This window comes from Artemia sp. Qi Xiang Cuo, chromosome 8 (assembly GCF_049724085.1).
Source record: "Artemia sp. Qi Xiang Cuo chromosome 8, ASM4972408v1, whole genome shotgun sequence".
NCBI classification, from domain to species: domain Eukaryota; kingdom Metazoa; phylum Arthropoda; class Branchiopoda; order Anostraca; family Artemiidae; genus Artemia; species Artemia sp. Qi Xiang Cuo.
The window spans coordinates 62,653,894-62,680,201 of NC_142801.1; the positions used below are offsets into that span (position 1 = coordinate 62,653,894).

General features: G+C 35.3%; 2 protein-coding genes across 3 annotated transcripts in view; both read right to left on the reverse strand.

The window, feature by feature from the left end:
• The window catches only part of LOC148949676 (serine/threonine-protein kinase 40-like), a 111,223-nt gene extending 92,757 nt beyond the window's left edge, over nucleotides 1-18,466 (reverse strand). Inside the window, exons 1-2 of the mRNA XM_089092754.1 lie at nucleotides 18,407-18,466; nucleotides 10,491-10,543 (exon numbers count right to left, since the gene is read on the reverse strand). Of these exons, the coding sequence (XP_088948880.1) occupies nucleotides 10,491-10,543; nucleotides 18,407-18,466 (113 nt within the window). The remainder of the gene's footprint in view (nucleotides 1-10,490; nucleotides 10,544-18,406) is intronic.
• A 1,247-nt stretch (nucleotides 18,467-19,713) lies between these two features.
• Nucleotides 19,714-26,308, reverse strand: part of Gbeta13F (guanine nucleotide-binding protein subunit beta-1) — a 124,071-nt gene continuing 117,476 nt past the window's right edge. For both annotated transcript variants that reach the window (XM_089093661.1, XM_089093662.1), the window contains exon 8: nucleotides 19,714-21,077. In XM_089093661.1, coding sequence (XP_088949787.1) covers nucleotides 20,971-21,077 — 107 coding nt within the window. In that variant the 3' untranslated portion in view covers nucleotides 19,714-20,970. The remainder of the gene's footprint in view (nucleotides 21,078-26,308) is intronic.

Sequence of the window (26,308 nt, forward strand, 5' to 3'; positions counted from 1 at the left end):
CCCTTTACTTTGTTCCAATGCCGTTCTGTATTCCTGTCCAACCAATCAAAGCTATTGTCTGTACAGCTCTATTCATCAAGCTTTGGGTTTCAAAGAAGGAAGAATCCACGAGATTTGTGGAACTTTATCTTGCACAGCAAAATAAAAAATTTCTTGCTCTCACGAAATTTACATTTGAGAGGAGCAGAGAATCAGTTTCATGAACATTTGATGATGCCAGCCATCATGAAAAATTGGCTGCGCTAGCCTCTTAATTTCCATCTGCGGAAAGAGCCCCACATCTCAATTAAACTGTAAATTGCCCCTTGGGGTAATTTTAAATAATCTAAGGCCGAAAATGCACACTGTAAAAACAATAAGGGTATGGGGATATCAGCTAAAGGTTTGAGCGAGCTATTAATCACTTCACTCTGAGTTCCATCCCTTGAGATAATAAAATCAAGAATAGGTGTTGATTCTAATTGAAGATGAAATTTGGATACATCTCCCACTGAATACAATTTGCTGGAAATAATTGACGGTTCCCATGAAGAGTAAATGGACAGGGTTACAGAAAAAATGTTTGGGTGAAATATAAAGTGACTGGGAGAGAGTATCCCCCAAGGATTCCAGATCAGAGAGGCAAAACCTTGGTAAGGGATCACAACGCGTCTGCCAGTTGTGCATTGAGGAAAAGGACTATCTTTTGCGACTTCCCGCAGGGGATCTTCCCCAAGGGATTTCTCCCCCTCATAAAGGATCGACGTATCTTTTGAGTTGACAGTACTAATCTCAGATTCCTTCCCAAGTTTTTCCAATCTGACTCGACATTCAATATCCCCCAACTTTCCCCCAACCCGTTGTAGGTCGTTTATCTCTATTTTGTAATCATCTTGTTTTATTCCCCATGGGTCTTGGACCTCTTTCTCTCCCCTATTATTTATGTTGTCAAGGCACAGTCCATCTAATTTTTTTTTATTTGTCGCCACTGTTGGCTGAATCTCAAAATTTTGTCTCTTTGCATTTATTTGTTCTTTTTCACTTTTCTCAATTTTTTCCATGGCACAAAATAATAAATCATCGTTAAATCTGATTTAGACTCCAGTGTCCACCATCTTTGACTGCATTACTTCATTGTAGCTCCGTTTAATAACTCTTTTCTCCCTCTTAGTTTTCTTTTCTTTTGTAGTAGCATTAAATAAATCGTCATGAGATCTGAATTGGACTCCAGTGTCCATCTTTGACTGCCTTTCTTTATTGTAGTTCCACTTTGCATCTTTTTTTCTCTCTTTTAGTTCTTTTTACTTCTACCGCAGAAACAAATATTTCGTTATCAAATGGAAACTGAACTCCGAAATTTGGTTTTTCACATTGTACTAAAATTTCTGGAGTTTTGCGAGGAAAAGCGCGAACAATAAAATTCGTCTCATTTTTCTTTGGTACAATCAGTGTTTCATTTTGGGCTGTACTTCTTAGCGTCTCGTATTCATTTAAATTGTTCTCAAGTTTTCTATTTTCTGCAAATTTTCCTAAAAAATCATTTTTGCGTGTCTTATTTTCAATATTATGTTGTCTTTTTACTTCTGCATCCCATTTTTGTGGATTATCAACATTTTGAACACGAGTATCAAGTATTTCGTTCTTCCGACAGGGTGGCACAGCCTCCCAGTTTGTTTTATGGGTCGGTCCACCTCCCCCCATAGTCAATCAAGTTGTATATTTTTCCGGGCTTCTAACCCATGCGGTTCTCTTATACGTTTGAAAATTTTCCCCTGCAATTATTTGCATTAGTTCTCTTCTATCCTCTCTATCTGCCTCTTCCTTTCGTTCTCTATCTATTCTATCAGCCTCTTCCTTTTTTTCTTTGGCTACTCTATCTCTTTCTTCTCTATCTTCCTTCTCTTTTTGTTCTCTGGCTATTCTCTCAGCCTCTTCCTTTTGTTCTCTGGCTCTTCTATCAGCCTCTTCCTTTTTTTCTCTAGCTATTCTGATATTCTCTCTTTCTTCTCTATTTTCCTTCTCTTTTCGTTACCTGGCTATTCTCTCTTCCTTCATGAAACTTAATATTTGTTGTGTCGCATCTATTTTAGTGCTTTTTTGTGAGCCCCTGCTGGATCTCGATTCCACACTGCTGCTTCTACTCGTACTACTTTGATTCCGTCTGTCATTATTTCTTCCTAACTCGTTTTCTAACTCTGTTCGTTCTCTATCCGTATTTTCTCTTACCCGCAACTCCCCTTCATTTGGCACAGACTCTGTGGGGTGAGTTCGTCTTGCTTTTTCACAAATTATTTCTTCCTTGTTTATTTCGTACCCCCTCATTTTACCGCGTATACTTCTTTCCGATTATATTATCTCTTAATTGATTAATCCGTCATAGCAAGTTTAACAATTGGCACACGCAAAAATTATGATACGCAATCGCTATTGTGAATTATCAGCTCCGTGTAATGAGATTCAACAATTTTTCAAATAACTGGAATATCTAGACTTCATTAGGGAATAACGACTTCTTTCGCAGCAAGCAATTTTACGCGAGTGAAATATATCTCCGAAAAACGAATTAACAGGGGTTGGACGAGAAAGTAAACCGAAAAACTGCGCGAATATTCCACTAGTGAATTAGCTGGACTAAACTCAAACAGGGGAACTACCCTGTAAAACAAATCACATGTCCTCCTTGATCCTCGTACTCCAAATGTAATCTCCTCTTAGGCCGATTACTCAATAGTACAGGTGCCTCCCACCTTCCTTATACAATGTGCACACATACTGACAAATCCTCCTAACTTGCCGTCTTCAATACTCTTATAACCTTCGTCACTGAAAATTATATCTAAGTAAGCCAATTCACTCAAGTAATAACCCAGCTTTCAACGTTTTTTTTATCTGTCCTTAAACCCTGTAATACTTTTCAATACGGAGATTCCCCCACTTTAAACTCAAACTCAATTAATTTCACGTTGTTCTTTTTTATTTTTGTCTAACAAGGCCCAGCCCATTATAGAACTTCATAATTCTATTAATTGATTCCGTATTTTTTTCTCTTTTTATGTAATCACAATACGGTACTTTATAGGCTAATTTAACTTCTCTCTTCGAAAACTCGGAATTCTTTTACTATCAGTGCTGTTGATAGCTCATTTTCTTGCTGCCATCAATATTATACCGGTAGGTTACAATGCCACCAGTATTGGTCTGGTAAAGTACGGGTGTCACCACTTATTGGTGCAAAAACGGTACTTCACCACTTACTGGAGGGAAAAGCCCCTGGCAGCACCAAAATATTATAGCGGGATGCCCACGCCTACCACACCGGTTCTGTAAATATAGGGTGTGCTAGTACTCAATTTACAGTATACCCTGCCTCAGGGTATGATAACGTGATCGAGCGGTCTAATAGCCGACCTCTAAGGCCCAAGGGTGTACCCAAACCCGGGTCACCATTAAAAATCTCTAACTATCTTCTTGGACGTAACAAACCCCGCTTGTCAATATAATAATGACAGTATCTCGTAACTCTGTTCCTACCCTGTCTGTTTTCCTGGAAAATAGTTCACAGTTGTAGAAAATTTCTTACTTGTAATCTTCCAAAGGTCACATATAACAAAAAGAATAGGCTTCCCCAAACGGGGTCTAAATGTAGACTAACTGAAAAATTCGTTCTGTACAGCGACTCTTCATAGGGGTGGACCTACGCTTGGCCCAGCCAATCCTTTCAAACCCCATTCAAAATCCATTCTACTTTTTCTTAACTTTACCTTTCAATGGCTCAGATCAGGAAATCCAAAATAGCATTTAGTTCAAAGCTTACTTATTGCAAAAGAATCTAACTTAGCAACCAGAATTCAACTTAGGATTAAAAATTATCTCACAGGTAAAAATAATTACAGAAAAGAAAATGGGCCATTTATCTGAAAAGAAAAGAAACAGGGGTGGAACCCCAACAATCCCCATGACCTGAACAAGGCAATCAAGAGGCCTCATCACCCAATGCATTTGATGAAGCAACCCAGAAGCACTAGGGTGCAAAACACTTCTCGAAACTTGATGCTCGGTATGATTAATGGTCTTTATATCTGGACGACGAGTCATCTGAGTTGATGACCTTCAATATTCCCTTTGGGCAATACAAATTCAAGCAAATGCCATTTGGCCTTATATCAACTCAAGATGAATTTCAATGACATATGGAAGAAGTTTTTGCAGGATTGGCTTGTTTTTCTGTCATAAGGGATGACATGATCATCTCAGGCAAATCAAAAGAGGAACACAGCGTCAATCTTTAAAAAAAAGCTGCAGAGAGCTAAAAAGAAGGGAGTGAAAATGAACAAGAAAAAGTGTATCCTGAAAGCAACATTCATCCCTTATTTTGGCCACATCTTATCTGGTTAGGGCACCCACCCGGATCCAAATAAGGTCAAGGCTATCCATGAAATGCCTTTGCCAAAACCACGGGAACAGCTATAAACCCTTCTTGGAATGCTCAACTATCTGTCCCAGTACATTCCAAACCTGTCAACCCAAAACAAGCCATTGGGATTGTTCCTGAAGCAAAATGTGTTTTGGACCCCTGACCACGAGCAGGTCCTTCAGCAACTAAAAGAGTCCATCTGCGGAAGAGTAACTTTCTTTTATCCGACTTGCAGTGGCATTGAGCTGCAAGTAGTTGCATCAAAATCTGGGCTGGTGCGATTCTGCTTCAGAACAACAGTGTTGTGTCATATGCGTCAAGATCATTAACATATACTGAACAGAACTATTCCCAAACAGAAAAAGAACTATATGCAATCGTTTTTGGATGCGGTCACTACCACCAGTAATTGTATGGTCGACTTCAACATAGTAACCGACCACAAGCCACTTGAAACACTGATGGACTGCCCAATCATTAAGTTCTCAGCCAGACTCCAGAGAACGCTGCTGCAGATACAGCCCTGTGATTATTCTGTAACCAACAAACCCGGCAAGGATATTCCTGTCCCAGACGCCCTCTCAAGGCTTCACATTCAAGAGGACTCCCTACAGAAAGAGATCGATTGGCATGTCCATTCGGTGATGAAGCTCCTTCCAATCGGTTGTGAGAGGCTCAGTGAACTGAAGGATGAAAAAGCCAAAGACAAACAACTTAAAGCTCTTCAGAGAATCATACAAGAGGGTTGGCCAGAAACAATTTTCTTGACCCAATAAAATAAATTTTACCTGGCTTTCTAAATCTGTAAGTAAATTAAAAGGACCAAGACCACCATTCCTTAAGTCAGGCATTACCACTCTTTCTAGTAATGACTTAATTTTGGATGGCAACAAAGTTTTTAAACCATTATTCAACATCCAATCACATGCTGCTCTTACTAGTCTTTCTTCATTTCTCTTAATTAACTTAAATACTACCATGATGTTGCATAAGGAGAACAATTGGACAACTATACAGTAGCACTCTTGTTTGAGGGCTTTTCTTGGCCTACTATTATTTTTTTATTATCATATATTTCTTTGTCAACAAGATTCAAAAAATTTAGAGAGACTTTTTTTGTTACACATTGTTCCAAGCTGTAATTTAAGTTAGGCTGCCTAAACCCCATTAGAGGATGTGCTGGCCTTTTTTATAGGTACTGAAATTAATTATTTGTCAGGTTCTTCTGAACATTTCAATGCACAAATATTTTAAATACTGGAATATTATTATATACAAATATTTTAAAATACATATTGAAAATATTAAAATAAAATCAGTATTAAAAATAAAACAAAATATATTTGAAAAAATGTGAACTAAAGTTGAAGCAACCCAGCAAATCTATAAGCACTATAATATACATTTTGTGTATATTATAAAGTTAGATTTTGCTATGATATTATAGTTTTTCCTTTAGAAGAAGCTATACATGAGAATGATACAAACTATTGAAACATGAATTAAAATGCAAGGCATGTTAACAAATTGAGAGGGAGTAGTCAATGCAGACTTGGCCGAGTTAAAGATAAAAATGGGGCTACAAGAAGCAATAAGGAAAAAACTAAAGAGAGATGGGCTGGACATTTTGAGAATTTGCTTAACCGAGATAGAGTTGAAGGAAGAGATATAGAGGAAAATGAAAAAGTTTGTGATACATTGGATGTGAAGGAAGATTTGTTTTGTGAGGAGGAATTAGTGACAGTACTAAAAGGACTAAAAAATAATAAGGCTCCAGATGCTGAAAGGATGCTAAATGAGTTTCATAAATATGGTGGCTCTGAGTTTAGAAAGAAGTTACTGAAGATTATGAACATGATTTTTGAAAAAAGGGAAGTGCTTAGCGATTTTAGGAAAACCTTAATTAAGCCACTTTATAAGAAAAGTGATAAATGTGAGTGTGATAATTATAGAGGCATTAGCCTGGTTTCTGTAGGTAGTAAATTACTTAGTAATATGATACATTTTAGACTGAGAGATTCTGCAGACAAAGCTTTAAGAGAAGAACAGTGCAGTTTTAGAAAAGGTAGAGGATGTGTTGACCAAATTTCCACTCTTAGGTTAATAATTGAGAAGTGCCTGAGTATTCAAACACCTTTGGTCCTCAGTTTTATAGATTATGAGCAAGCATTCGATTCTGTTGATAGAAGAGCTTTAGTAAAGGTTTTATCCTTGTATGGTATATCAGACAAATACATTAAAGTGATTAGTGCTATATACAAGAATAACACTGCTGCAGTTAAGGGGGGAAATGAGGTTAGTGGCTGGTTTTGTATTAAATCAGAAGTTAAGCAGGGTTGTGTTCTATCCCCCTTTGTATGGCTTATTTTGATGGACTCTGTCTTAAGGAGCACAGGAAAGGCAATGAGAGACCACGGAATCAAATGGCGAGGAAAAACTCTCCTGGGCTTAGATTATGCTGATGATTTAAGAATCCTAGATGAAAGTGTGAGGAAAATGAATGAAGTTTTAGAGGTTTTACAAGTTCAGCATGCTAGAATAGGTAAGAAAATTAATGTTAAGAAGACTAAGTCACTAAGGCTAGGAATAAGTGAAGATGAAAAGGTGAAGTCGGGTAATGAAAAGATTGATCAGGTGGACAGATTCACTTACCTTCGTAGTATTATTAGTAAAGATGGTGGGAGCAGTGAAGATGTCAAAAGTAGAATAGCCAAGGTTCAGGGTGTTTTTTCACAGTTAAAAAAGTTTGGAAGAATAGGAAGATAAGTCTGCAAACCAAGATTAGAATATTAGAAACTACAGTGATGACAGTGGTTAAATATGGCTCTGAAGCATGGGCGCCATGAAAAGCAGATGAAGATTTGCTAGATGTTTTCCAGAGAAATTGCTTAAAGATTGTTCTGGGTACCCAGCAGACTGACTGTATTTCAAACAATAAACTATAAGAAAAATGTTAAAAAAAACGGCTCTCTAGGGCTATAATGAAAGAAAGGTTGATGTGGCTAGGGCACATTATGCAGATGAAGGATGACAGATTGCTGAAGATTGTTCTTTTCAGCCAACCGTCTAGGGCTAAATGGAAAGCAGGTTGTCCTGGGTGTCTGGGGTGGGAGGACGTCATAAAGAAAGATTTAAAGGAAATGGGAACTTCATGGGCAGGTGTAAAAAGGGAGGCTTTGAATAGATTGGGATGGAGGAGGAGTGTGCATAGCTGTGTTGGCACCAGGCAGCTTGGTGCTGTGGTGAGTTGTTAGGAGTAGTAGTAGTAGTATTAATCCTTCTGAGTATAGAAAATCAGGAACTGTATCATTATAGTGTTTTCTTGGAGTTTTTATTTTATATATTCTAGTGTTATCTTTTGTCCCTAACAGGGGGGATGAGGGGGGGGGTAATCATGCTAATAGCATTTATATTTATAACATTATATTTAGAAAGAATGTTGAATGGAAAATTTAATAGTACATTCAAGGGTTCTTAATACAAGATTACACCTGAATCAATTCCTGAAAGCTCTATTTAGTTAACTTAACTACTTTATAAGCTAGCAAAACACCTAATGCATACAAAATTCCATGACTGACAAAAGGACAAGGTAAATAAAAAGTACTTGATTCCTTTTTATATGCTCTTCCCAAATATAGTAATCAATTCAATTGGTAATTTATCTCATCCTGATAGTCAAATATACACCCCTAATGCTGAAATTCTAGTTTAGGGGCTTTTTGTTATCTTTGAAAGTAGTTGAAAAAGACTAAAGAAAATAGAAACTAAAAGAAAACATTAAAACAAAAGAAACACTACACTAAAACTAAAAAAATACTAAAACTCTAAACTAAAAGAAAACACTAAAACTAAAGAAACACTACACTAAAACTAAAGAAATACTGAAACTCTAAACTAAAAGAAAACACTAAAACTAAAGAAACACTATACAGTACTAAAAACTAAAACTAAAAGAAATCACTAGAAAAAATGAAATTCTTACTTTGTAACATGTAGAATGTTTCTAATAATCACATGCTCTCTTCCATTATTATCCACTTTTCAAAATTGATTCAAATAATATTTAGGTAAATCATACCCTCAGTCACACAGAGAGATGAATTCCAGATAGAGGATAACTGGTTTGGTGTAGGCATGGGTGTAGAGAGGGGGGCAGCTGCCCCCCCAAGACCTTCAAATTTACATTAGATATGGCTGAAAAAGCAGATGGTTGGAAAAGCAGTTGATAAAAGGCCCTCCATCACACTATCAACTGACCCCCCCTAGACAATATGCTGCCTATGCCCATGGGTGTGGGAGTTATAATGTATGATTAGAATGAAGTAGCCTAATTAAGAAACACATAATTAGACAGGGGATAAAATTCTAGCTTAGGTTTTTTTTTTGCTATCTTTGAAAACAATTGAGTTTGATGAATGAAACTTTCAGCAGTACATCCAGAACCTTAAAAATTTCTAGGGAAGATATTCTGAAGCATCCACCTCCACTCCTCTCCATCTCAACTGCACTGGTCTTTGATAACCTTTAGCCATCTTTACATTATAAAAGTGAAACCTTGCCAAATAAGTCTTCTCAAATAAGCTGCAAGAAGACTGTTGTGAGCTCCTTACCTTTGATCAATCCCAATTTTAAAAGTTTTAAATACCTGTAAAATCTTTTCTTAAATTTAGCATAAAAAAGCCTTAATATGGCTTAAAATTCCACTGAAATAAGAGGAATTACATGACAGTCAACCTGTCATGTCATGCAATTACCAGAGTCAAAAGTCAAACCTTATGTATAGCCTAGAATCTTCTAAGACCCTAGAAATAAGGAAAGGGTAGATATAATAGCTGAGAAATACTTTCCCAGATTATATTTTTGGCCCTGAAAATTTCATCTAACTGAACTACTTACCAGGATAGCAAGATAAATTTTTGGCAGTTCTTGATAAAGTAAACATACTACTCAATGCCTTTTTTAAGTTCTTTCCAAATATAACAATCTGTTTTGTCAGAAATGAATTTTACCCCCATCCCTGTAGCCTATATACCAATTCAGCATATATATTTGCACATTAGGGGGGTGGGGGTTAAGTTTATTCTCATGAAAATGAGAGGTAAGTTTAAAATTTGGTCAATATCTACCATTTCATATTATTGAGTTAGGAATAAAGTGAATAAACCATTCGATGCCTTTTTTTATGCTAATTACGAATATAATAATCATTTCTATCGGAAATGATTTTCAGCCCCCCCCCCCCTCTATCTGCCAATTCCGGGGTTGGGTAGGTTGGGCTAGGTATAGCCTATATAGGGGGGGGGGGGGGCGGTAAATCATTTCCTAAATAAATTCATAGTAAACTCATTAAAAGCAAAAAAAAAGCTATTGAGTGGTGCATTCAATTTAGTTCTAAATCAATATTATGATTTGGTAGATATTTACCTAAAATTTACTTCTACCCTGCTAATGCAGTGGCAGATCAAGGAGGGAAAGGGGGGCATGCACCCCCCTCCTCTTCCCCTGTAATGTAGTCTAATGTGGTGTAGTTTACTAAACTAATGCAATTTTGGGTTAATTACACTTGCTCCTAACACAAGTTTATTGGATCAACCTATTTTGTGCCCCCATCCCCTAAAAAAATTCTTGGATCTGCCCTTGCCCTAATGTTCAAATATAAACCCTGAATTGGTAGCCTATATATAGGGGTGGGGGTAAATTTCATTTCCAACAAAAATGATTATTAGATTCATAAAGAGCATAAAAAAGGCATCAAATAGTATTTTCACTTTATTTGTGAGTCAATAATATGAACTGCCAAAAATTCACTGCAAGAGGCTCATAAACTATAGGCTAATTTTATAGAATCTCATTCACATTTATCTATAGAACATTAGCTTTTCTTGATCATATATCTGAAAAATTTACTTAAGAAATTTCGTCTAGAAAACAATGTTTAGGATTGCCCTATGCATTCTTTTGAGGGCCTAGGCTATTTCCTGAAAAAAGAGCTCAAGTAGCATGAGATTTCTTGTTATTTCACACCAAGCTTGAAAAACTATAGGTAAAAAAGACCAAAGTATACAAATATGAATATAAATTGTTTCAGTTATACCTAGGACTAAAAAACAAATAGATTGTGCAGCTCACAATTCCTAATTCCTGGAACTAGAATTTTATAACTTTACTGCCTCGAGTTCATCATTTAAAATTTTTGCTGGTTGTTGACATTATCGCTGTGTGAAATATTTTCTGGGTTTAAATAAAAATATTAGGCCTTGTGGGCCTTGTAACCTACAAATCGAATTATAAAATTACAATCTGATTTGTAAATTTGCTGTTCCACTGTTAATTCATATCACAAAAGTAATTTCAGGACCGGATTGAATGGGTACAGGGCCAGATTAGGTTCTTTTTTACAGATTTTAAGAATCTAGTTTTTTCAATGGCAAAAGCCTATTGACTGAAGATTGTTGATCAACAAGCCGTTTCTGTCCGCTTTGTGAATCAATATTTCCATCAGCAAAACGTTTCGCCCGTCCTGCAAAACATGTTGATCAGCCACTGCAGCCAAAACTGCCTAAAAAAGTAAAAGATAGTGGATCGTGTTGGTGAAAATTTGAGGCCATTCTAAAACAAAGCCATGTGAGCAGAGGGACATTGTCATTTTTAATACCTTCCCTTAAATACCTTAAATCGCACTTGCTAGTGATAGGACGAATCCTGTGTCTGCCAGCTTCAGTGATGATAGTCAGCCCTTTTTGTCGTCCCAAATGGTGGTCTTTGGTTTATTTAGCCGCTCCCTGTCCATTGATGACTTGAACGCATCCGCGCTGATAGTGAAACATAATGAAAAGAGGTTTAGTATACTCGATTCAAATTCTCTTTCTCTTCAACCCCCAATTTGCCCCCATATGAGGTAAATATTCAAAGGAAACATTATAATCTACAATGTTTCTATTATAAATCAAACAAGCAGACCGATCGGAAGCAATTTGGAAGTTCAATCTTATGAAGAATTGAAAAGCGTCGAAAGTGGACGGAAAATCAAATAATACACAAGTTGTGGGCATGACAATATGAAAGTTCAGTTTATTTTTCATACAAACTGTCGTTTCTGCAGCTTACAGTTTTACTCAAACTGTTGATGCTCCATTTTACCATGAATTAAATATTTGAATTTACAGCGGAGAAACAGTTCCAAACTCCGCTTCTTTTTGCACAAATATCAATAATGGCTATTACAAATATAAAATGTGACTCGTCGTATTATTATATACAATTGGATTTCTAACGATAATAAGTGAGAAAGGATACACAACTCGAAATCTGACATTTTGTGGTTTTGACATTTCTGTCATTTCTTAACAAGCGTTTTTGTCAAAAAGTTAAAACTTTTTGTCATCTTCTTACAAATATCATTGTCATTTAAGAAAACCTAGTTTTCTCAGCAGGCCAAAATATTCATAGGCTAAGGGATATTTTGAAAAATACCACTCGGATTTTGAAAATCACCTTTTTGTGCATCTTTATGCAAAAATTTAATCAATCCTTGCCCCTTGTATTTACCCCTTACGTGAGTCACCCTTGAAAAGTTCATAGGCTAATGAAGTTTTAATGTATCTTATTTCTAAAGCCGTGTCTCAGTTATGACTTTTTTAGGCAAAGTTGGCCGAGTAAAAACAGTTTTCTTCACAATAACACATAAAACTTTTAAATCTTCAGACTCCCCGCACATCGGACAAGTGAAGGGACCACTCCGTATCTCAATCCTCCCTAAAAACTTTCTTCTCCCCCCAAGCTGTATGACCCCTCCCTCTGGCATTTTGTCTGACTCGTAAAGACATAACAAAAATGCATAGAAGAACTAATATAGGAGTTTTGGTACAGTAAAAGCAAACCAATTAAGGTAACTTTTTACAGAATAAAAATAAAGTATTTTAGGATTGTTGCTTTATTTATTTTTTTTTTGTTTAATTTGATATCACTTCTGTACAATGGCTCAGTTCAATGACTGGCTCTTTTTTGGTTCTCAAAAGGACATGTCATGATTAGTTTGCAGACAAGTTCGTAGTAAAGCCATCTTGATAGTATTTGGACTATCGACTAGCTTTAGAATTTGTATCATAGCTTGAAATTCACTGTTGTATAGGGAGAAATAACTGGATTTCCAGAGTTCATATTATGTCTTATTTGATCTTCATTTCAAGTAATACTTAAGCATATTTTTCACAATTTAAGATTGTATATTACTCACTTTCGGTATTACAGCTGGCGAGACCAAAATGTTACATGATAAATTAATCCAATATTCCTGTATATTGAAAGTTACTAATGTCACAACTGGTGTAAGACTACGAAAAGCTTTAAAGATTAGTTTATTGCTGTTAGGCTACATACTCATTTTGACTCCTAAATCAATATTTCTATTTTTTATACTTGACAATTGTGTTTTCAGTAAAGCACTAGTTTTCTATAATTTTAGAAACATAGGAAAACATAATTAGTTGGTTTATTTGTACTAGTTTTATTGATATACATTAGAGAGGCTGTGAAGTAATAATTTTTGTCCGTTTGAAGTTTCAACTTTGCTCTTTACTTCCCTCGGAAAACTTTGTTTTTTTAAATTAATCTTTGCTCGTTTTTGATTAAAATTGAATGCAGAAACAACGCCGCCATGGTATTTTTTATTTATACGGAATAATTTCTATTCGTTTTAATTTTAGTGTCACTCTTTAGTTTCAGTTGAAAACTTATTTTTTAATCTAATTTCTAATCATCACCAATCTAGGGGGAAATAAGAACCTCTAGAAAATATTGCACACAACTTTGACAACTATGAAAAACTTTCAGTTTATAACATAAAGTTTATTATCCATACTTTACAAAGCAATACATATTTTTCAGGAACGTTTGTTTTTTGATGAACAAAATACTGTTTTTACTCGGCCGACTTCGCCTGAAAAAGCTATAATGAAGCTAGGGCTTTATAAATCACATACTGATTAGCAGAAACTAGAAGGCTACTGTAACAAAAGAGAGCTGTTTAAGGGCTCATTTAAAAGCTTATATTTATACTTAATCGCTATTTATAAATTTGATAGCACATTCCCACAAAGGGTACTTTCGGTTGTTTCCCCCATCTTTTTAAATGAAGAAAGCACCTTTTCCAATGAAATGACCAAAAAAGGTTTTTCAAAACTTAGGCAGGAGTAAAAACTAAGGGGGAAAAGACATCCGTTCCCCTCAATTACCACCGTTAGAACTAGCACATAGGCTTAATCACAGAGTGAAGTTTGAAGGTTCAATTCAAAACTGTTGATCATTCAAGCCAAATTTATGGTAGAATTTTAGTTGAAAAGTTTTTAGTTTTAGTTAATTTGTTTTTGCAATAATCTTTTACTTTTAAGATGAATAGCCAATTTATGAAACTTACTAAGAGGGCTTGGAGGAGGAGTATACGTAAGGGGTTCTTATAAACCTCCAGTTAGCGGCTTTGGATCATAATTATTGCAATGGTACCGTTTCATGCTTCCAAACTCTTCCACTTAAGGAGTAGCACCAAAAGAGCCGTTTTAGTGCTATATGGCACTTATGGACTGTAAAATTGATAAAAAGCACGTAGATATGAGTAATAGGTTTAAAATGAGCCTTCCCGGGATATGCATTAAACAATGAGTGCATCACATTTGAAAAAAATAGTGAATTATCTGAAAAGTAATCATAATAGGGGACAAAAACCAAGTCCAGTGCTGTACTAGCATAACCACGCCTATAATAATTTAATTTAATATATTGGTGTTTGTAGGACTTAAATTGCGTACCTTATTCACGGGGTCTGGAGGAGGAACACACGGGAGGTGTTCTTGAAAATGTCCAATTAAGAGTTTTGAACCATAGTTATTACAATTATAACGTTTTTGTTTCCAGGATTTTTCACATAAGAAGTGGCACCAAGTGATGTTTTCAGTGCTTTCTCACACTTACGAATGGTAGAATTGATAAAAAGCATTTAGATATGAGCAACAGTTTTCAAATGAGCCATTAAACCTTTCTTTAAAAAGTTCTGGTAGCCCACTAACCACAGCTTTTCCACTTGAGACATGGCGCCAAAAGTGCTGTTTTTAGTGCCATTTGTTGCAGCTGCTGCTGCAACCATGATGATGTTTCAATAACTCGCTAGGCCTTAAAAAAAAGAATAAAAAAGGCCGTTTTAACGTTTTTTAACATTTAGTTACTATGGGCTGTGGTTCGCTCTTTATTAGGTTGCAGCTAATGCTTCAACCATGACAAAGAGTTCATCGCAAATTCTCCCAAGAAAGTAGCTAACATTGACATCTATGAAATATAATAGACGGTAGAATTTGTAAAAACCAAGTAAATATAAGCAATATGTTTTAGTTTAGCCATTAAACATCTATCTACTATGGTGTGGTAGCCTGCTAACGTTGCAGTAACTTACTGGTGAGCAGACGATTTATGAAACTTACAATGGGGCTGGGAGGAAGAGTGTACGGGAGGGGTTCTTTTAAAGCTCCAGTTAACGGTTCTAGAAGATAACTATTACAATAGTAATTGTTTTATACTTCAGAGCCTTTCGACTTAAGAAGTGGCACCAAAAGTGTGGTTTTCAGTGCTATATTGCACTTACAAAAGGTAGAATTGGTAAAAAGCATGTAGATATGAGAAATAGCTTTTGAATGAGCCGTTACGCATCTTTCTATGATGTTCTGGTAACCCGCTAGGCCTGCTGAAAAAAACGAAAAAAAAAATAATAAACGGTAGACACATCAGTGATACCGATGCAAAAAAGTGTTTTTCTTGTTGTTCAAGGAGGGGGACTTTAATTTCCGTGTATAGGGTTTTCGACCATGCTGATCCCAATGGTACACTTTTGATTTTGATCTGTTGCCATTTTCAAGAGGTTTCAGGATTTTTTTCGAAATCACCATAAAATTGTTTTGCAATAAACTTTTACTTTTAAGACGAACCGAAATAATAGTTACCATTCCTGAGTCGGTGTCAGATGGCAATTTTTTTCACTAGGTAGTTTTTTTTAAAAAGCATTTTTTAACCTTTAGCTACTATGGTCTGTGGTTCGCTCTTTACTAGGTTGCAGCTACTGCTGCAATCATGATAGAAAATCTGTGATAAACGACCAAGCAGTAAGGAGAGATAAGAATTGGATTTTTTTTTTGACTATATAAAGAAAGGAAGGGAGGAGGAGGGCATTAATCATAGTGTAGCTCTTGGTTTCTTCACAAGTAGATAGTGTCAGAGAGAATTGGTCAATTGAAATTATTAATCTGTATCTTTAGAGGATTAATTAAAAAAAACTTTTCCCACAAAACAAGTTTGTCAAAGAAAAACAAAGAACTCCATTAAACAAAAAATGAGCAAGAATGAAATCAAATAATCTACCAAGCGTGAAACTACCACAAATCAGCATCGATAAATAAACGAAAGCCAAAACGAACAAAAATTACTATAAATAACCGAGCCAAACTCAAAACGAGCAGAAATTAACATAAGTTGGGCTCAAAACCCCTATGCCTTCCCAAGGCCAGAACAAAATTTGCACTTTACTGAAAAAAAAATAAATGTTTTTACTTTTATAACTTTGATAAATAAAATAATATTAACATTCTGATTACTAAATATCAGTAGCCTATATGTATATTAAACTGACAATGCACATTCATTTGTATTTTTTTCAGTAAAGTGCAAATTTTGTTCTGGCGACAACACTTTCAATAAAAACCTTATATGTCCCAAGGGCATAACTTACAACCCTTGCCCTGAGGGCTGTGGGAGGGGTTGTCATCCTTAAAAACGTAAGTTCAAAAAATTTCAACTAGGTTGAATAGAATGGCTATCTAAAAATTTTGATTGGATGTGTTTGGGGAAAAGGGTGGCGTGAGAGGGGGATTCGTTGCCCTCAAATCACTTTCAACTATTAAAAAGACCATTAGCCCTTTAAATTTCCAATCGAATGAGCCCTTTTTCAAGTTTCTACGACAAAGATTTCAATAAAAACCTTATATACCCCCAAGGAATAACTTATAACCCTTGCCCTGAAGACTGTGGGGGGAGTGTCCTGCTCAAAGGTATAATTTCCTGAACTTTGAACTGCGGGGAACAAAATGGCTAACTCAAAATTTTTATTGGTTGTGTTTGGCGAAATGGTGGGTGTGGAAGGGGTGTTAGTTGCCTTCCAATAACTTTCGATTATTAAAAAGGGCACTAGCCATTTCAATTCCTAATCGAATGAGCCCTTTTTGAAGTTTCTACGAGAAAACGTTCTATAAAAACCTTATACACCCCCAGGGCATAACTTACAACCCTTGCCCTGTGGGCTGGGGGGGGGGGGCGGCTCATCCTCAAAGACCTAATTTCCAGAGCTTAAAACTACGTTGAACAAAATGGCTATCTCAAAATTTTGATTGGATGTGTTTGGGGAAAAGGAGGGAGTGAGAGGGGGGTTATTTGCTCTCCAATCACTTTGAGTATTAAAAAGGGCACTAGCCCTTTGAATTTCCAATCTTATGAGCCTTTTTTGAAGTTTCTACGACAACGCGTTCTTTGAAAACCTCATATGCCCGCAGGGCATAACTTAAAACCCTTATCCTGAGGGCTGTGGGGGAGTGTGCTCCTCTAAAACACGATTTTCATCTTGAAATCAACAATACCGAACAAAATGAATGTCTCAAAATTTTGATTGGGTGTGTTTCGGGAAATGGTGCGCGTGGAAGGGGTGTTAGTCCCCTTCTAATCACTTTTGACTATTAAAAAGGGCACAAGCCACTCCAATTTTCAATTGAATGAGCCCTTTTCGAAGTTTCTACGACAACTTCTTCGATACGAAGTGCCCTACTCTAAAGGACAAAAATAATAAATAATACATTGTGCCAACAACGTTCTTATATGCCCCTGGGGCATAACTTAAAGCCCTAGCCCTGAGGGTTGTGGGGGAGTGTCCTCCTCAAAAACATATTTTCTTTCTGGAAATCAACTACGAAGAAAATGGCTATCTCAAAATTTTGATTGGATGTGTTTGGGGGAATGATGGGCGTGGGTGGGGCTAGTTGCCCTCCAATCACTTTTGGCTATTAAAAAGGGGACTAGTCACTCCAATTTCCAATCGAATGAGCCCTTTTCGAAGTTTCAACGACACATCCTTCGATACGAAGTGCCCTGGTATTAAAAAAAAAATACATTGTGCCAACATCGTTATTTACTTAGGCAGCGCGATTGCGCTACTTATGATAAAAGTTGACTGTAAGTAATAATGAATAAGAATTTTTTTTATTTTCAAGAATCGTTTAAGCTCAAAATCCAATCCATACAAATTAGGCTTAGATTAGATTGGAAGAATTTTAAAAAACTAAACAGGCAAGCTGACTCTGAGCTGGTACTAAAAGTATGCAAAACTTTTAAGTGGGAACTGGCACTAGTGTTCGAGAAGAAGTCACCATTAACCATTACACATTAGTTTGGCGGCTTAAACCTGATGCTTACTTATCTTCTCAAGTACTCTAAATGCAGGGGAGGGTGAAACAGAATTGTTCCCACTAGGCCTATCATGTTGAAGTCCAACTAACCTGCTTAATCTAATAAAACTTTCTGAGCTAGCCTAGGCCTACTTTGTGCAGACTGGATTTTGACTTCATTTAGTTCTTGAAAATAAAGAAATGCTCAATAGTTATGACTTAAAGAGAAAATTTAGCTCTATTCCTATTGCACTGTAGAATAATCTTCCTCTTCTTCTTAAAAAAAAAAACACACCTGGAATCCTAAATGTAACTAAGGCAGAACTAAGGCAGATAGGCATGGAGTAAGGGCAAGATCTTTATTTAAGGTCTTTTATTTATCAATGAATTAAAAACAAAAACCAGCTGCAACATAATCTCCCCCTTAAGGCATCATGGCCGGGAAGGAACAGGGCAGAAAAACTTACAGCAAGCCGCCTTAGCCAACACAGCTGCACACGCCCCTTTTACACCTCAATCTATTCAAATCTTAACTCTTTACCGGCTTCCAATAAGTTCCAATTTCCTTTAAATTCTTTCTTGTGAACTCTTCGCACCCCATTCGGGAACCACTTGATTTTCATTTAGCCCCATATGAATGGCCAACAAGCACAATCTTTATATTATTGTATATTAATATGCCTATGGCCAGAATGCACCATGCAATACTAATATAGAGCCGAATTTATGTTAATTTTGCTGATTCAAATACGATTTTGAATTCCCATGGGTAGAATGTACGTAATTGACTTTAAAGGTATTATCACATTAGGAATGCCCACTGGGATTACCCATTTGTTGGTATTCCTCCTTTTTTTGGCAAGCTCCTTGCCCTTTTTTCCATGCTACCAGTCAAGTTTTCCTAAGGTGATTTCATTAGACAAAACCAATTTCAGATCTGCTTCTCATACCCACTATTGAACGCAACTATTCTCGTTATATGTTTGGTGACGGCATACCTGCGTACGTCCTGCAATGCGTATCAGGTGATTTAATTAAGATAATAAGATAATAAATTTTCGATTCAACGCAAAAAGAAGAGACACAAGGAGATTGCTTAAGATACCTGCATTCATAACAACTGAAAATATAGAAAAACGGTGTAATATTTTAAAAACAAAGCAGTGGACAAAAAAACAACAACTTTAAATAATAAAGAAATCCAAATATTTTGATTTCCCGTCCGGAAGCCCTTATCAAAAAAAAAACAAAAAAAAAACAAATGAACTCACGTTAAGATGTGAGTTTTGTTGATATTTTTTTCTTTACTTAAAATTTTTTTTTTAATTTATTTTTTTTTTTGTTTTTTTTTCATTAATAAAAGCTTCCGGACGTGAAATCAAAATTTTCCGATTTCTTCATTATTTAAAGTTGTAATTTTTTTATTTGTATACTGCTTCGTTATAAAATATTACACCTGTGCATCTATATTTTCATCTGTAAATGGAAAGGTAGTGTGGCCCAAGAAATTATTTGGGCATCCTATCCTACAGTATCTGCCATCTATTCGGATAATAAACTTATGATACGACTCAACAAGAAAAGACGCAAAGAGATTGCTTAAAATATCGCTAGTTGGTGCTTACCTATCCTACGTCATCTGGTATCTATTCGTACAATAAATTTATGATTCAGCTAAAGGAGTAAAGACGCAAGGAAATTGCTTAAGATTTTGATGTTTACAGTATTCCAAGGTTTCTGAGCTACCATCTCTTTCTGTTTTACCTATCCAAGACTGTATTCACAGCATGTCCATATTTCATTTTAAGGTCCTATGGAGACACAAACTACCATGAATTTATACCACTTTAAAGACGTATAGCTTTATTGGACGTCAGTTAATTACAAGACAAAACCACAAGACTGTAAGAAGCTAAATTCATATGCCCGCTAATGCCACGGAATCGAAGAAAAAGAAGAAACTTAAAAACCTAATGTAGAATAATACAGCTGGAACTAGGGCGCTGCACTCGAAAAAAAAACGTAACAGCGCAATATTACACAAGCAAGCTTAACCAGTCAACGGCCTTAAAGCACCTGGTCTCTTTCTTAGACGGGCATTCAGCTTTAGTACAACCTAGTCTTTTTTTAAGAGGAAAAAAAATAAAATGACTGTAAAAAAGCACACACTTTTTTCTAACATTCTAAGAAATAGGAGCACTTTCATTAGTTAATCTTTTAATAGGAGAAAATGCCTCTATTTCATTAGTTTCAAACCTGAGCCCTGCGCCAAATAGCGCGTTTGAAACTAAAAGAATAAAAACATTTTTTGAAATGATCTTTGTGCAATAAAAGGAACAGCAGTTTCAATATCTCTCCTAAAAAAAATTGGGAAATAAAAAGTAAAGTTGTGCGAGTTTCTACCCTATGGTCTAATATTACCGAAATTACCGGATTTAAAAACGAAAGTGCTTCCAGATGGTGACAATAGACAGGAAAGAGAATTATTTTACTCACTCATAAACTACATACATATTCAGAGTAAAATAAAATCAGGTTTCAAAAATTCCATACAACTTTAAAGCAGAAACAAAAGCAGAAATTGCAAATTATTCTATTCTATAGATTAAAAAAAGGCTAGAGGAATATAAACAGAAGAGCTATATAACACTCGCTAAATCTAACCAAAGTGAAAAAGTAACAAATTGTGCGCTTTGGTCTCACACAACTTTCTATTTGCGCAAGGAACAGAAAAAAAAAAAAAAAAAAAAAACCAAGGTCGACCTCGTACAAACAAACTAAACTGTTTGATTAAGAATCCAAGAGTTGAAATTCAGATAGAAAGTAAAACAAAAGAAGCCCAATTGAAATATTTGACTCACACTCAGCACAAAAGGGCAGTGAAATGAAGTTCTTTTGTGCGGCTTTCTGATATCTATGGTCCCAAGCCTTCCGTAAAACGGAGCACAACATCGCACAAAACTCACTGCACAAGCCGGGCTACTTTTAACAGAGGCGTATCTTAAATAGGCTTGTTTTTGTTCGTTGGCTGAAATAGGCCAATTCTGACTTAATACTATAATACTCGAAAAAAAAAAATCTCTTTGTTATGCGTTCTTAATCAGTTTAATTCCAGACTTTGAGGAAGCTGTCCCAAGAACCAGTAGCAACGGCCATGCCATCTTCAGTTACACCCAAGCAGCTAACTCGGTTGTCATGCCCAGCCAAAACACCTAAAAGCAAAAATAAGATATTAAGATCGTATCTTTTTACAGAGGCGTATCTTAAATAGGCTTGTTTTTGTTCGTTGGCTGAAATAGGCCAATTCTGACTTAATTCTATAATACTCATAAAAATCTCTTTTTTTTAGTTACTCTTGACTGGAACCATTTCGACAATTGCTGGATTTGTTGGAAAAAGGCAATTGTCCCTATGTTGTTTAATCTTTTGAACAAGTTTTAAAGCTTTTTCTGTAAGTTGAAAATGAGTGGTTTTTCACTTATCGTCAATGAATAAAAACTGACTGACCGTATATCCGACAATGAGCTCTACAAAAATTTGATTCAATCCCCCATAATGTATAATACTTAAGATGGCTAGGCCGTGTTTAATGGATGGATTATGATAGATTATCGAAGATTGTGCTTTTTTGGCCATCCATCTGGGGCGAAACAAAAGCAGACTTTCCCTTAGTGGGGTGAGGAGAGGTTGAAAAAAAGGAGTTCAAGAGAATTGGAAGTTCTTCACTTTTTACCCAGCCCAAGAACTTCCAATTCTCTTGAACTCCTTTTTTTCAACCTCTCCTCACCCCACTAAGGGAAAGTCTGCTTTTGTTTCGCCCCAGATGGATGGCCAAAAAAGCACAATCTTCGATAATCTATCATAATCCATCCATTAAACACGGCCTAGCCATCTTAAGTATTATACATTATGGGGGATTGAATCAAATTTTTGTAGAGCTCATTGTCGGATATACGGTCAGTCAGTTTTTATTCATTGACGATAAGTGAAAAACCACTCATTTTCAACTTACAGAAAAAGCTTTAAAACTTGTTCAAAAGATTAAACAACATAGGGACAATTGCCTTTTTCCAACAAATCCAGCAATTGTCGAAATGGTTCCAGTCAAGAGTAACTAAAAATGCGTCCAAGCGACGCATCTCTCTCTCTCTCTTCAGATCGAAGTATCGATCCGGTGGATTTGGGCTCAGATACAAATTTTGCAATGAGCCACCCCGAATGCTGAGGACAAGCAGACTAAAGAACAAAAATACTAGAAACATACCAAGGGAACAATCGATTCTTAGAATACGGACAAGGTAGCTAGGAGGGTAAGAAAGTTATTTCTGAGAACGATTCGGAATCAAAATTCTAGTCTCTGCTACTGAAATGAGATTAAAAGCGTCAAAAGCAATTTAGGCCGGCGATTCTCTCGGATGAGCCCTGGATTCTAGCATACTGTCGTCATTTGTATTGGAATATTCTTTTCTGGATCGACTTTATATCGATTCTATTCGAGATTTGCGGTTATTAAATTGCCTATGGATGGTTTTGGGTACCCGGATGACTGACCGTATCTCAATAGTAAACTGTACGATAAATGTGGTTCAATCCCACTTTCTAGGGCTATGATGAGAGAGAGGATGAGATGGCTAGGACACGTTCTGCGGATAAAGGGTGACAGATGGCCAAAAATTGTCCTTGTCGGCCAACCATCTAGGGCCAAAGGAAAAGCGGGTCATACCCGAATGTGGAAGGAAAGATTTAAGGGAAATGGGAACTTCTGGGAGAGTATAAAAAGAATGAATAAATTGGGATGGAGGAGGAGCGTGCATCACTGTGTTTGTCTAAGGCGGCTTGGTGGTTCAGTGATTTCTTAGTAGTAGAAGCAATCACGAACTTACCCACCAAAATCATTCTACAGAAGTTGAGGTGGCTTTTTGCTGTTTTTCCCTACTACTAATACTATGAAAACTCATTGCAGCATCAATCCGCCCAAGCCTTACACAGCTGCGTACGCTCCTTCTCCATCCAATCAGTTTGAATTTACTCTTTATTCTGCTTGAAAAGTCATGACAGGATATGTACCAGGTTAATTTGTTTTATCATTACACGATTTTTTTTGTCAGGCCTTGACAATCCACTTAAAACTGAATATTAAAATCAAGTTTTAATAGTTTCCGGTAGAAGTACGTAAAATCATATATACAAAAAAGCCCATTCAACCTGAAATGCCAAAGCAACAGCATTATTATGGTCATTTATTATATATATATATGGAACAGATACAGAAAACAGGAACAGATATATATATATGCAGTGACTAATCTGCCCATCTTCTTACTTTGATGTTTCTCACGTTAAGGTATTTGTTCATATTGAAACAAGTGATTTTGTGACAATAATTGGTAAATACAAACAAGTAGAAACAACAGGGATTTTTTTCTTAAGAAAAGGGAACCTTAGCCATAAATGAATATTTCGACCCTATAGCCAAGGGCCGTCCTCAGCAAAACTAAGCCATTAAAACTAAAATCTTTTCAGTTTTAGTTTGCTCTGGTTGAACTTCCCCGATTGATGTTTGATGTTTCTTTGATGTTTGATGTTTCTTACGTTAAGGTATTTTTTCATTGTGAAACAAGTGATTTTGCGACAATCATTGGTAAATACAACTAATGAAGAATGCCAGGACAGTTTTTAAAAAATTGTATTCATAATGGTCGTATTTTAATGTGAGTTTCTTTAATATTTTCATTTGTTTGGCTGAGGACAGCCCTTAAATATAGGGTTGAAATATTCATTTAGGGTTAAGGTTCCCCTTTCTTAAGAAAAAATTCCCTGTTTTTTCTTCGTCACTATTGACAATAATTGGCACTAGCCTCAACTCTATCCATTCACCGAGCCAGAATTATGATACTAGATAGACTTTTTATTGGAGAGGATCTAAATTTGCTTAAAAAACAAGAAAATTATCCTATTTTCAATAATTTTCAACGAATATTTAGCGAATTTCCATCTAAAAAACTAGGCACATCAAATTTAAAAAAAGTAGTTTGGTGGATGGAAAGAACTCCATCTCAGCTATGAAATTGTATCAAAAATATCGTATTCAAATATATATATATTGGAATACGAATATATAATATATATATATAATATATATATATATATATATATATACATAATATATATATATACATATATATATATATACATAATATATATATATATACATATATATATATATATATATATATATATATATATACATATATACATAATATATATATATTATATTATATATAATATATTATATATTATATATATATATATATATATATATATATATATATATATATATATATATATATATATATATATATATATATAAATATATATATATATTATATATATATTATATATATATTATATATATATATATATATATATATATATATATATATATATATATATATATATATATATATATATATAATATGTATAATATATATATATATATATAATATAATATATATATAATACATATATATATATGGAAACTGAAAATATGTGAAAACTCACAACATTTTACAAGGTATACAAACCTTAAATGAAACGGTTATGTTTCTTACGGTTAGAATAAAATTCTTATTGTTCCATACAGTTAGTATTCTTAATTCTTACAGGTACTGAAAAATAATTATATACTATAATAATAATATTTAATGTATGTGTGAACCCAAGGTCACACTCACTAACTCATTAAACATTCCTTGAACTTAATGAAGCTGTATGTATTTTAATAGTTCCAAATGTATAAAAAGCGAAAATTCAAATACAAGAATTAAGCATAGATATTTTTTTAGACAACAATACAGTTTTGTTTAAACTAAAATAAATTGAAAACATTCAAAAAAAGTTGCCATTTAAAGTCATCAAGTTGTCCTATTATAAGTTTTACTCATGTTCAATATCTTCACTGCAAATTATTTATACTTAAGAACAAACTAAAATTATCTCCTTTTCTTGGGAAAGGGGAAGAAGCTGAAGATTTTACGGTTAGAAAATATATTCAGACAATAGAGTCAGCTACAATTAAACCGGGAACAACAAAAGCAAACTATATTAGGTAAATGCAGTTTTTCCTATATGCAGCCCAATTTGGGCCTGTGTCGACCTATGCTCAAACTGAATGTAATATCTTGACTTTTAATATTAATATTTTGACGGTTAGCAGAACCAAACAAAATGTTTATTTATTCTTTTCTTTATAAAATAGCGCTGAATTGAAAATGAGGACGTGGTACCGATCTCTCAATAGCAAGGCAGAGCCACCCGCTTATAAAAACCCTCCTTAGGCTATGACTAACTTTAATCCTCCTCCCATTCATCAACACCCAATTATTAACACAACAACCACCTTGAAGGTCACTCTACCAACAGCTACAGCCCCCCCCCCTCCCATAATGTTTTTTTTTTTTTTTTTTTTAGCAAACCTGCTGGTGGGTGATACTTCCCTTTAATCCTCCACTGTCGCGAAACTGAAACTTCATAAGTCTGACACGACTAAAACCACACCTTCTTTCCTCGAAATCTTAGAAAAATCATCTAACTTCTCCAGTTTTAAGCAAAAAAAAAAAAAAAAAAAAAAAAAAAAAAAAAAAAAAAAAAATTTATGTTTATCAAATTAATAATATCCTTTAGCTTTATCTTGAACAATTTTTTTCTGCTAGTGGCTTACGAATTACACCCCCATCCACTATTCCTTACACACTATTCAACCCGTCTATTAACTACAGTCCAAATATATTAAAAAACAAATCGTTGCCAACAAGAAAATAATGTCTGTTCCTCTTGGCCCAGGCTTATTTTCTTTCCTTACAAATGCTTGTTTCTCTTCTGGGGAAAACCTTTAGCTTGGATAGAACCGACTGAAGCCAAGCAGAAATAAGACGGTTTCCCCAGAAAATCGATAAAATTATGCTCTCTTGCGACGATTAAGATTAAACACTTAGCAACCGCTAAACAATAGGATCTATTCAATGATCAAATTACTAAGGTGTAAAAGGAAATATCAATGCTCAATTCAAAGTTTATAAATTGGAGGATCTGATGATGATTATATGTGTACTAGCCAGAGAGCCTTTCGAAGGACAGACACACCCTTTAAAGCGGACGGGAGAAAAAACATTTTGCCCCCTCCCGCAAAAAAAAACATTTCCTGAAGGTTTCAAATAGAGCTCCCAGCCATGAATTAAAAAAGGACAGATTTATCACAATTATGAATAAAATTCATCTCCTTTTAAGGAAACCTAAATACTGCATTTTAATCTCTATAATGACGAGCGAGTCGTGGGTATGGACGCCACCAGAAGATTACCTCCCCATACGAAACAAGAAGACATTTTAAAAATGTGTCAAATGAGCAAATTGAGGAACACTCCGACTCAAGTCCAGGAAAAAA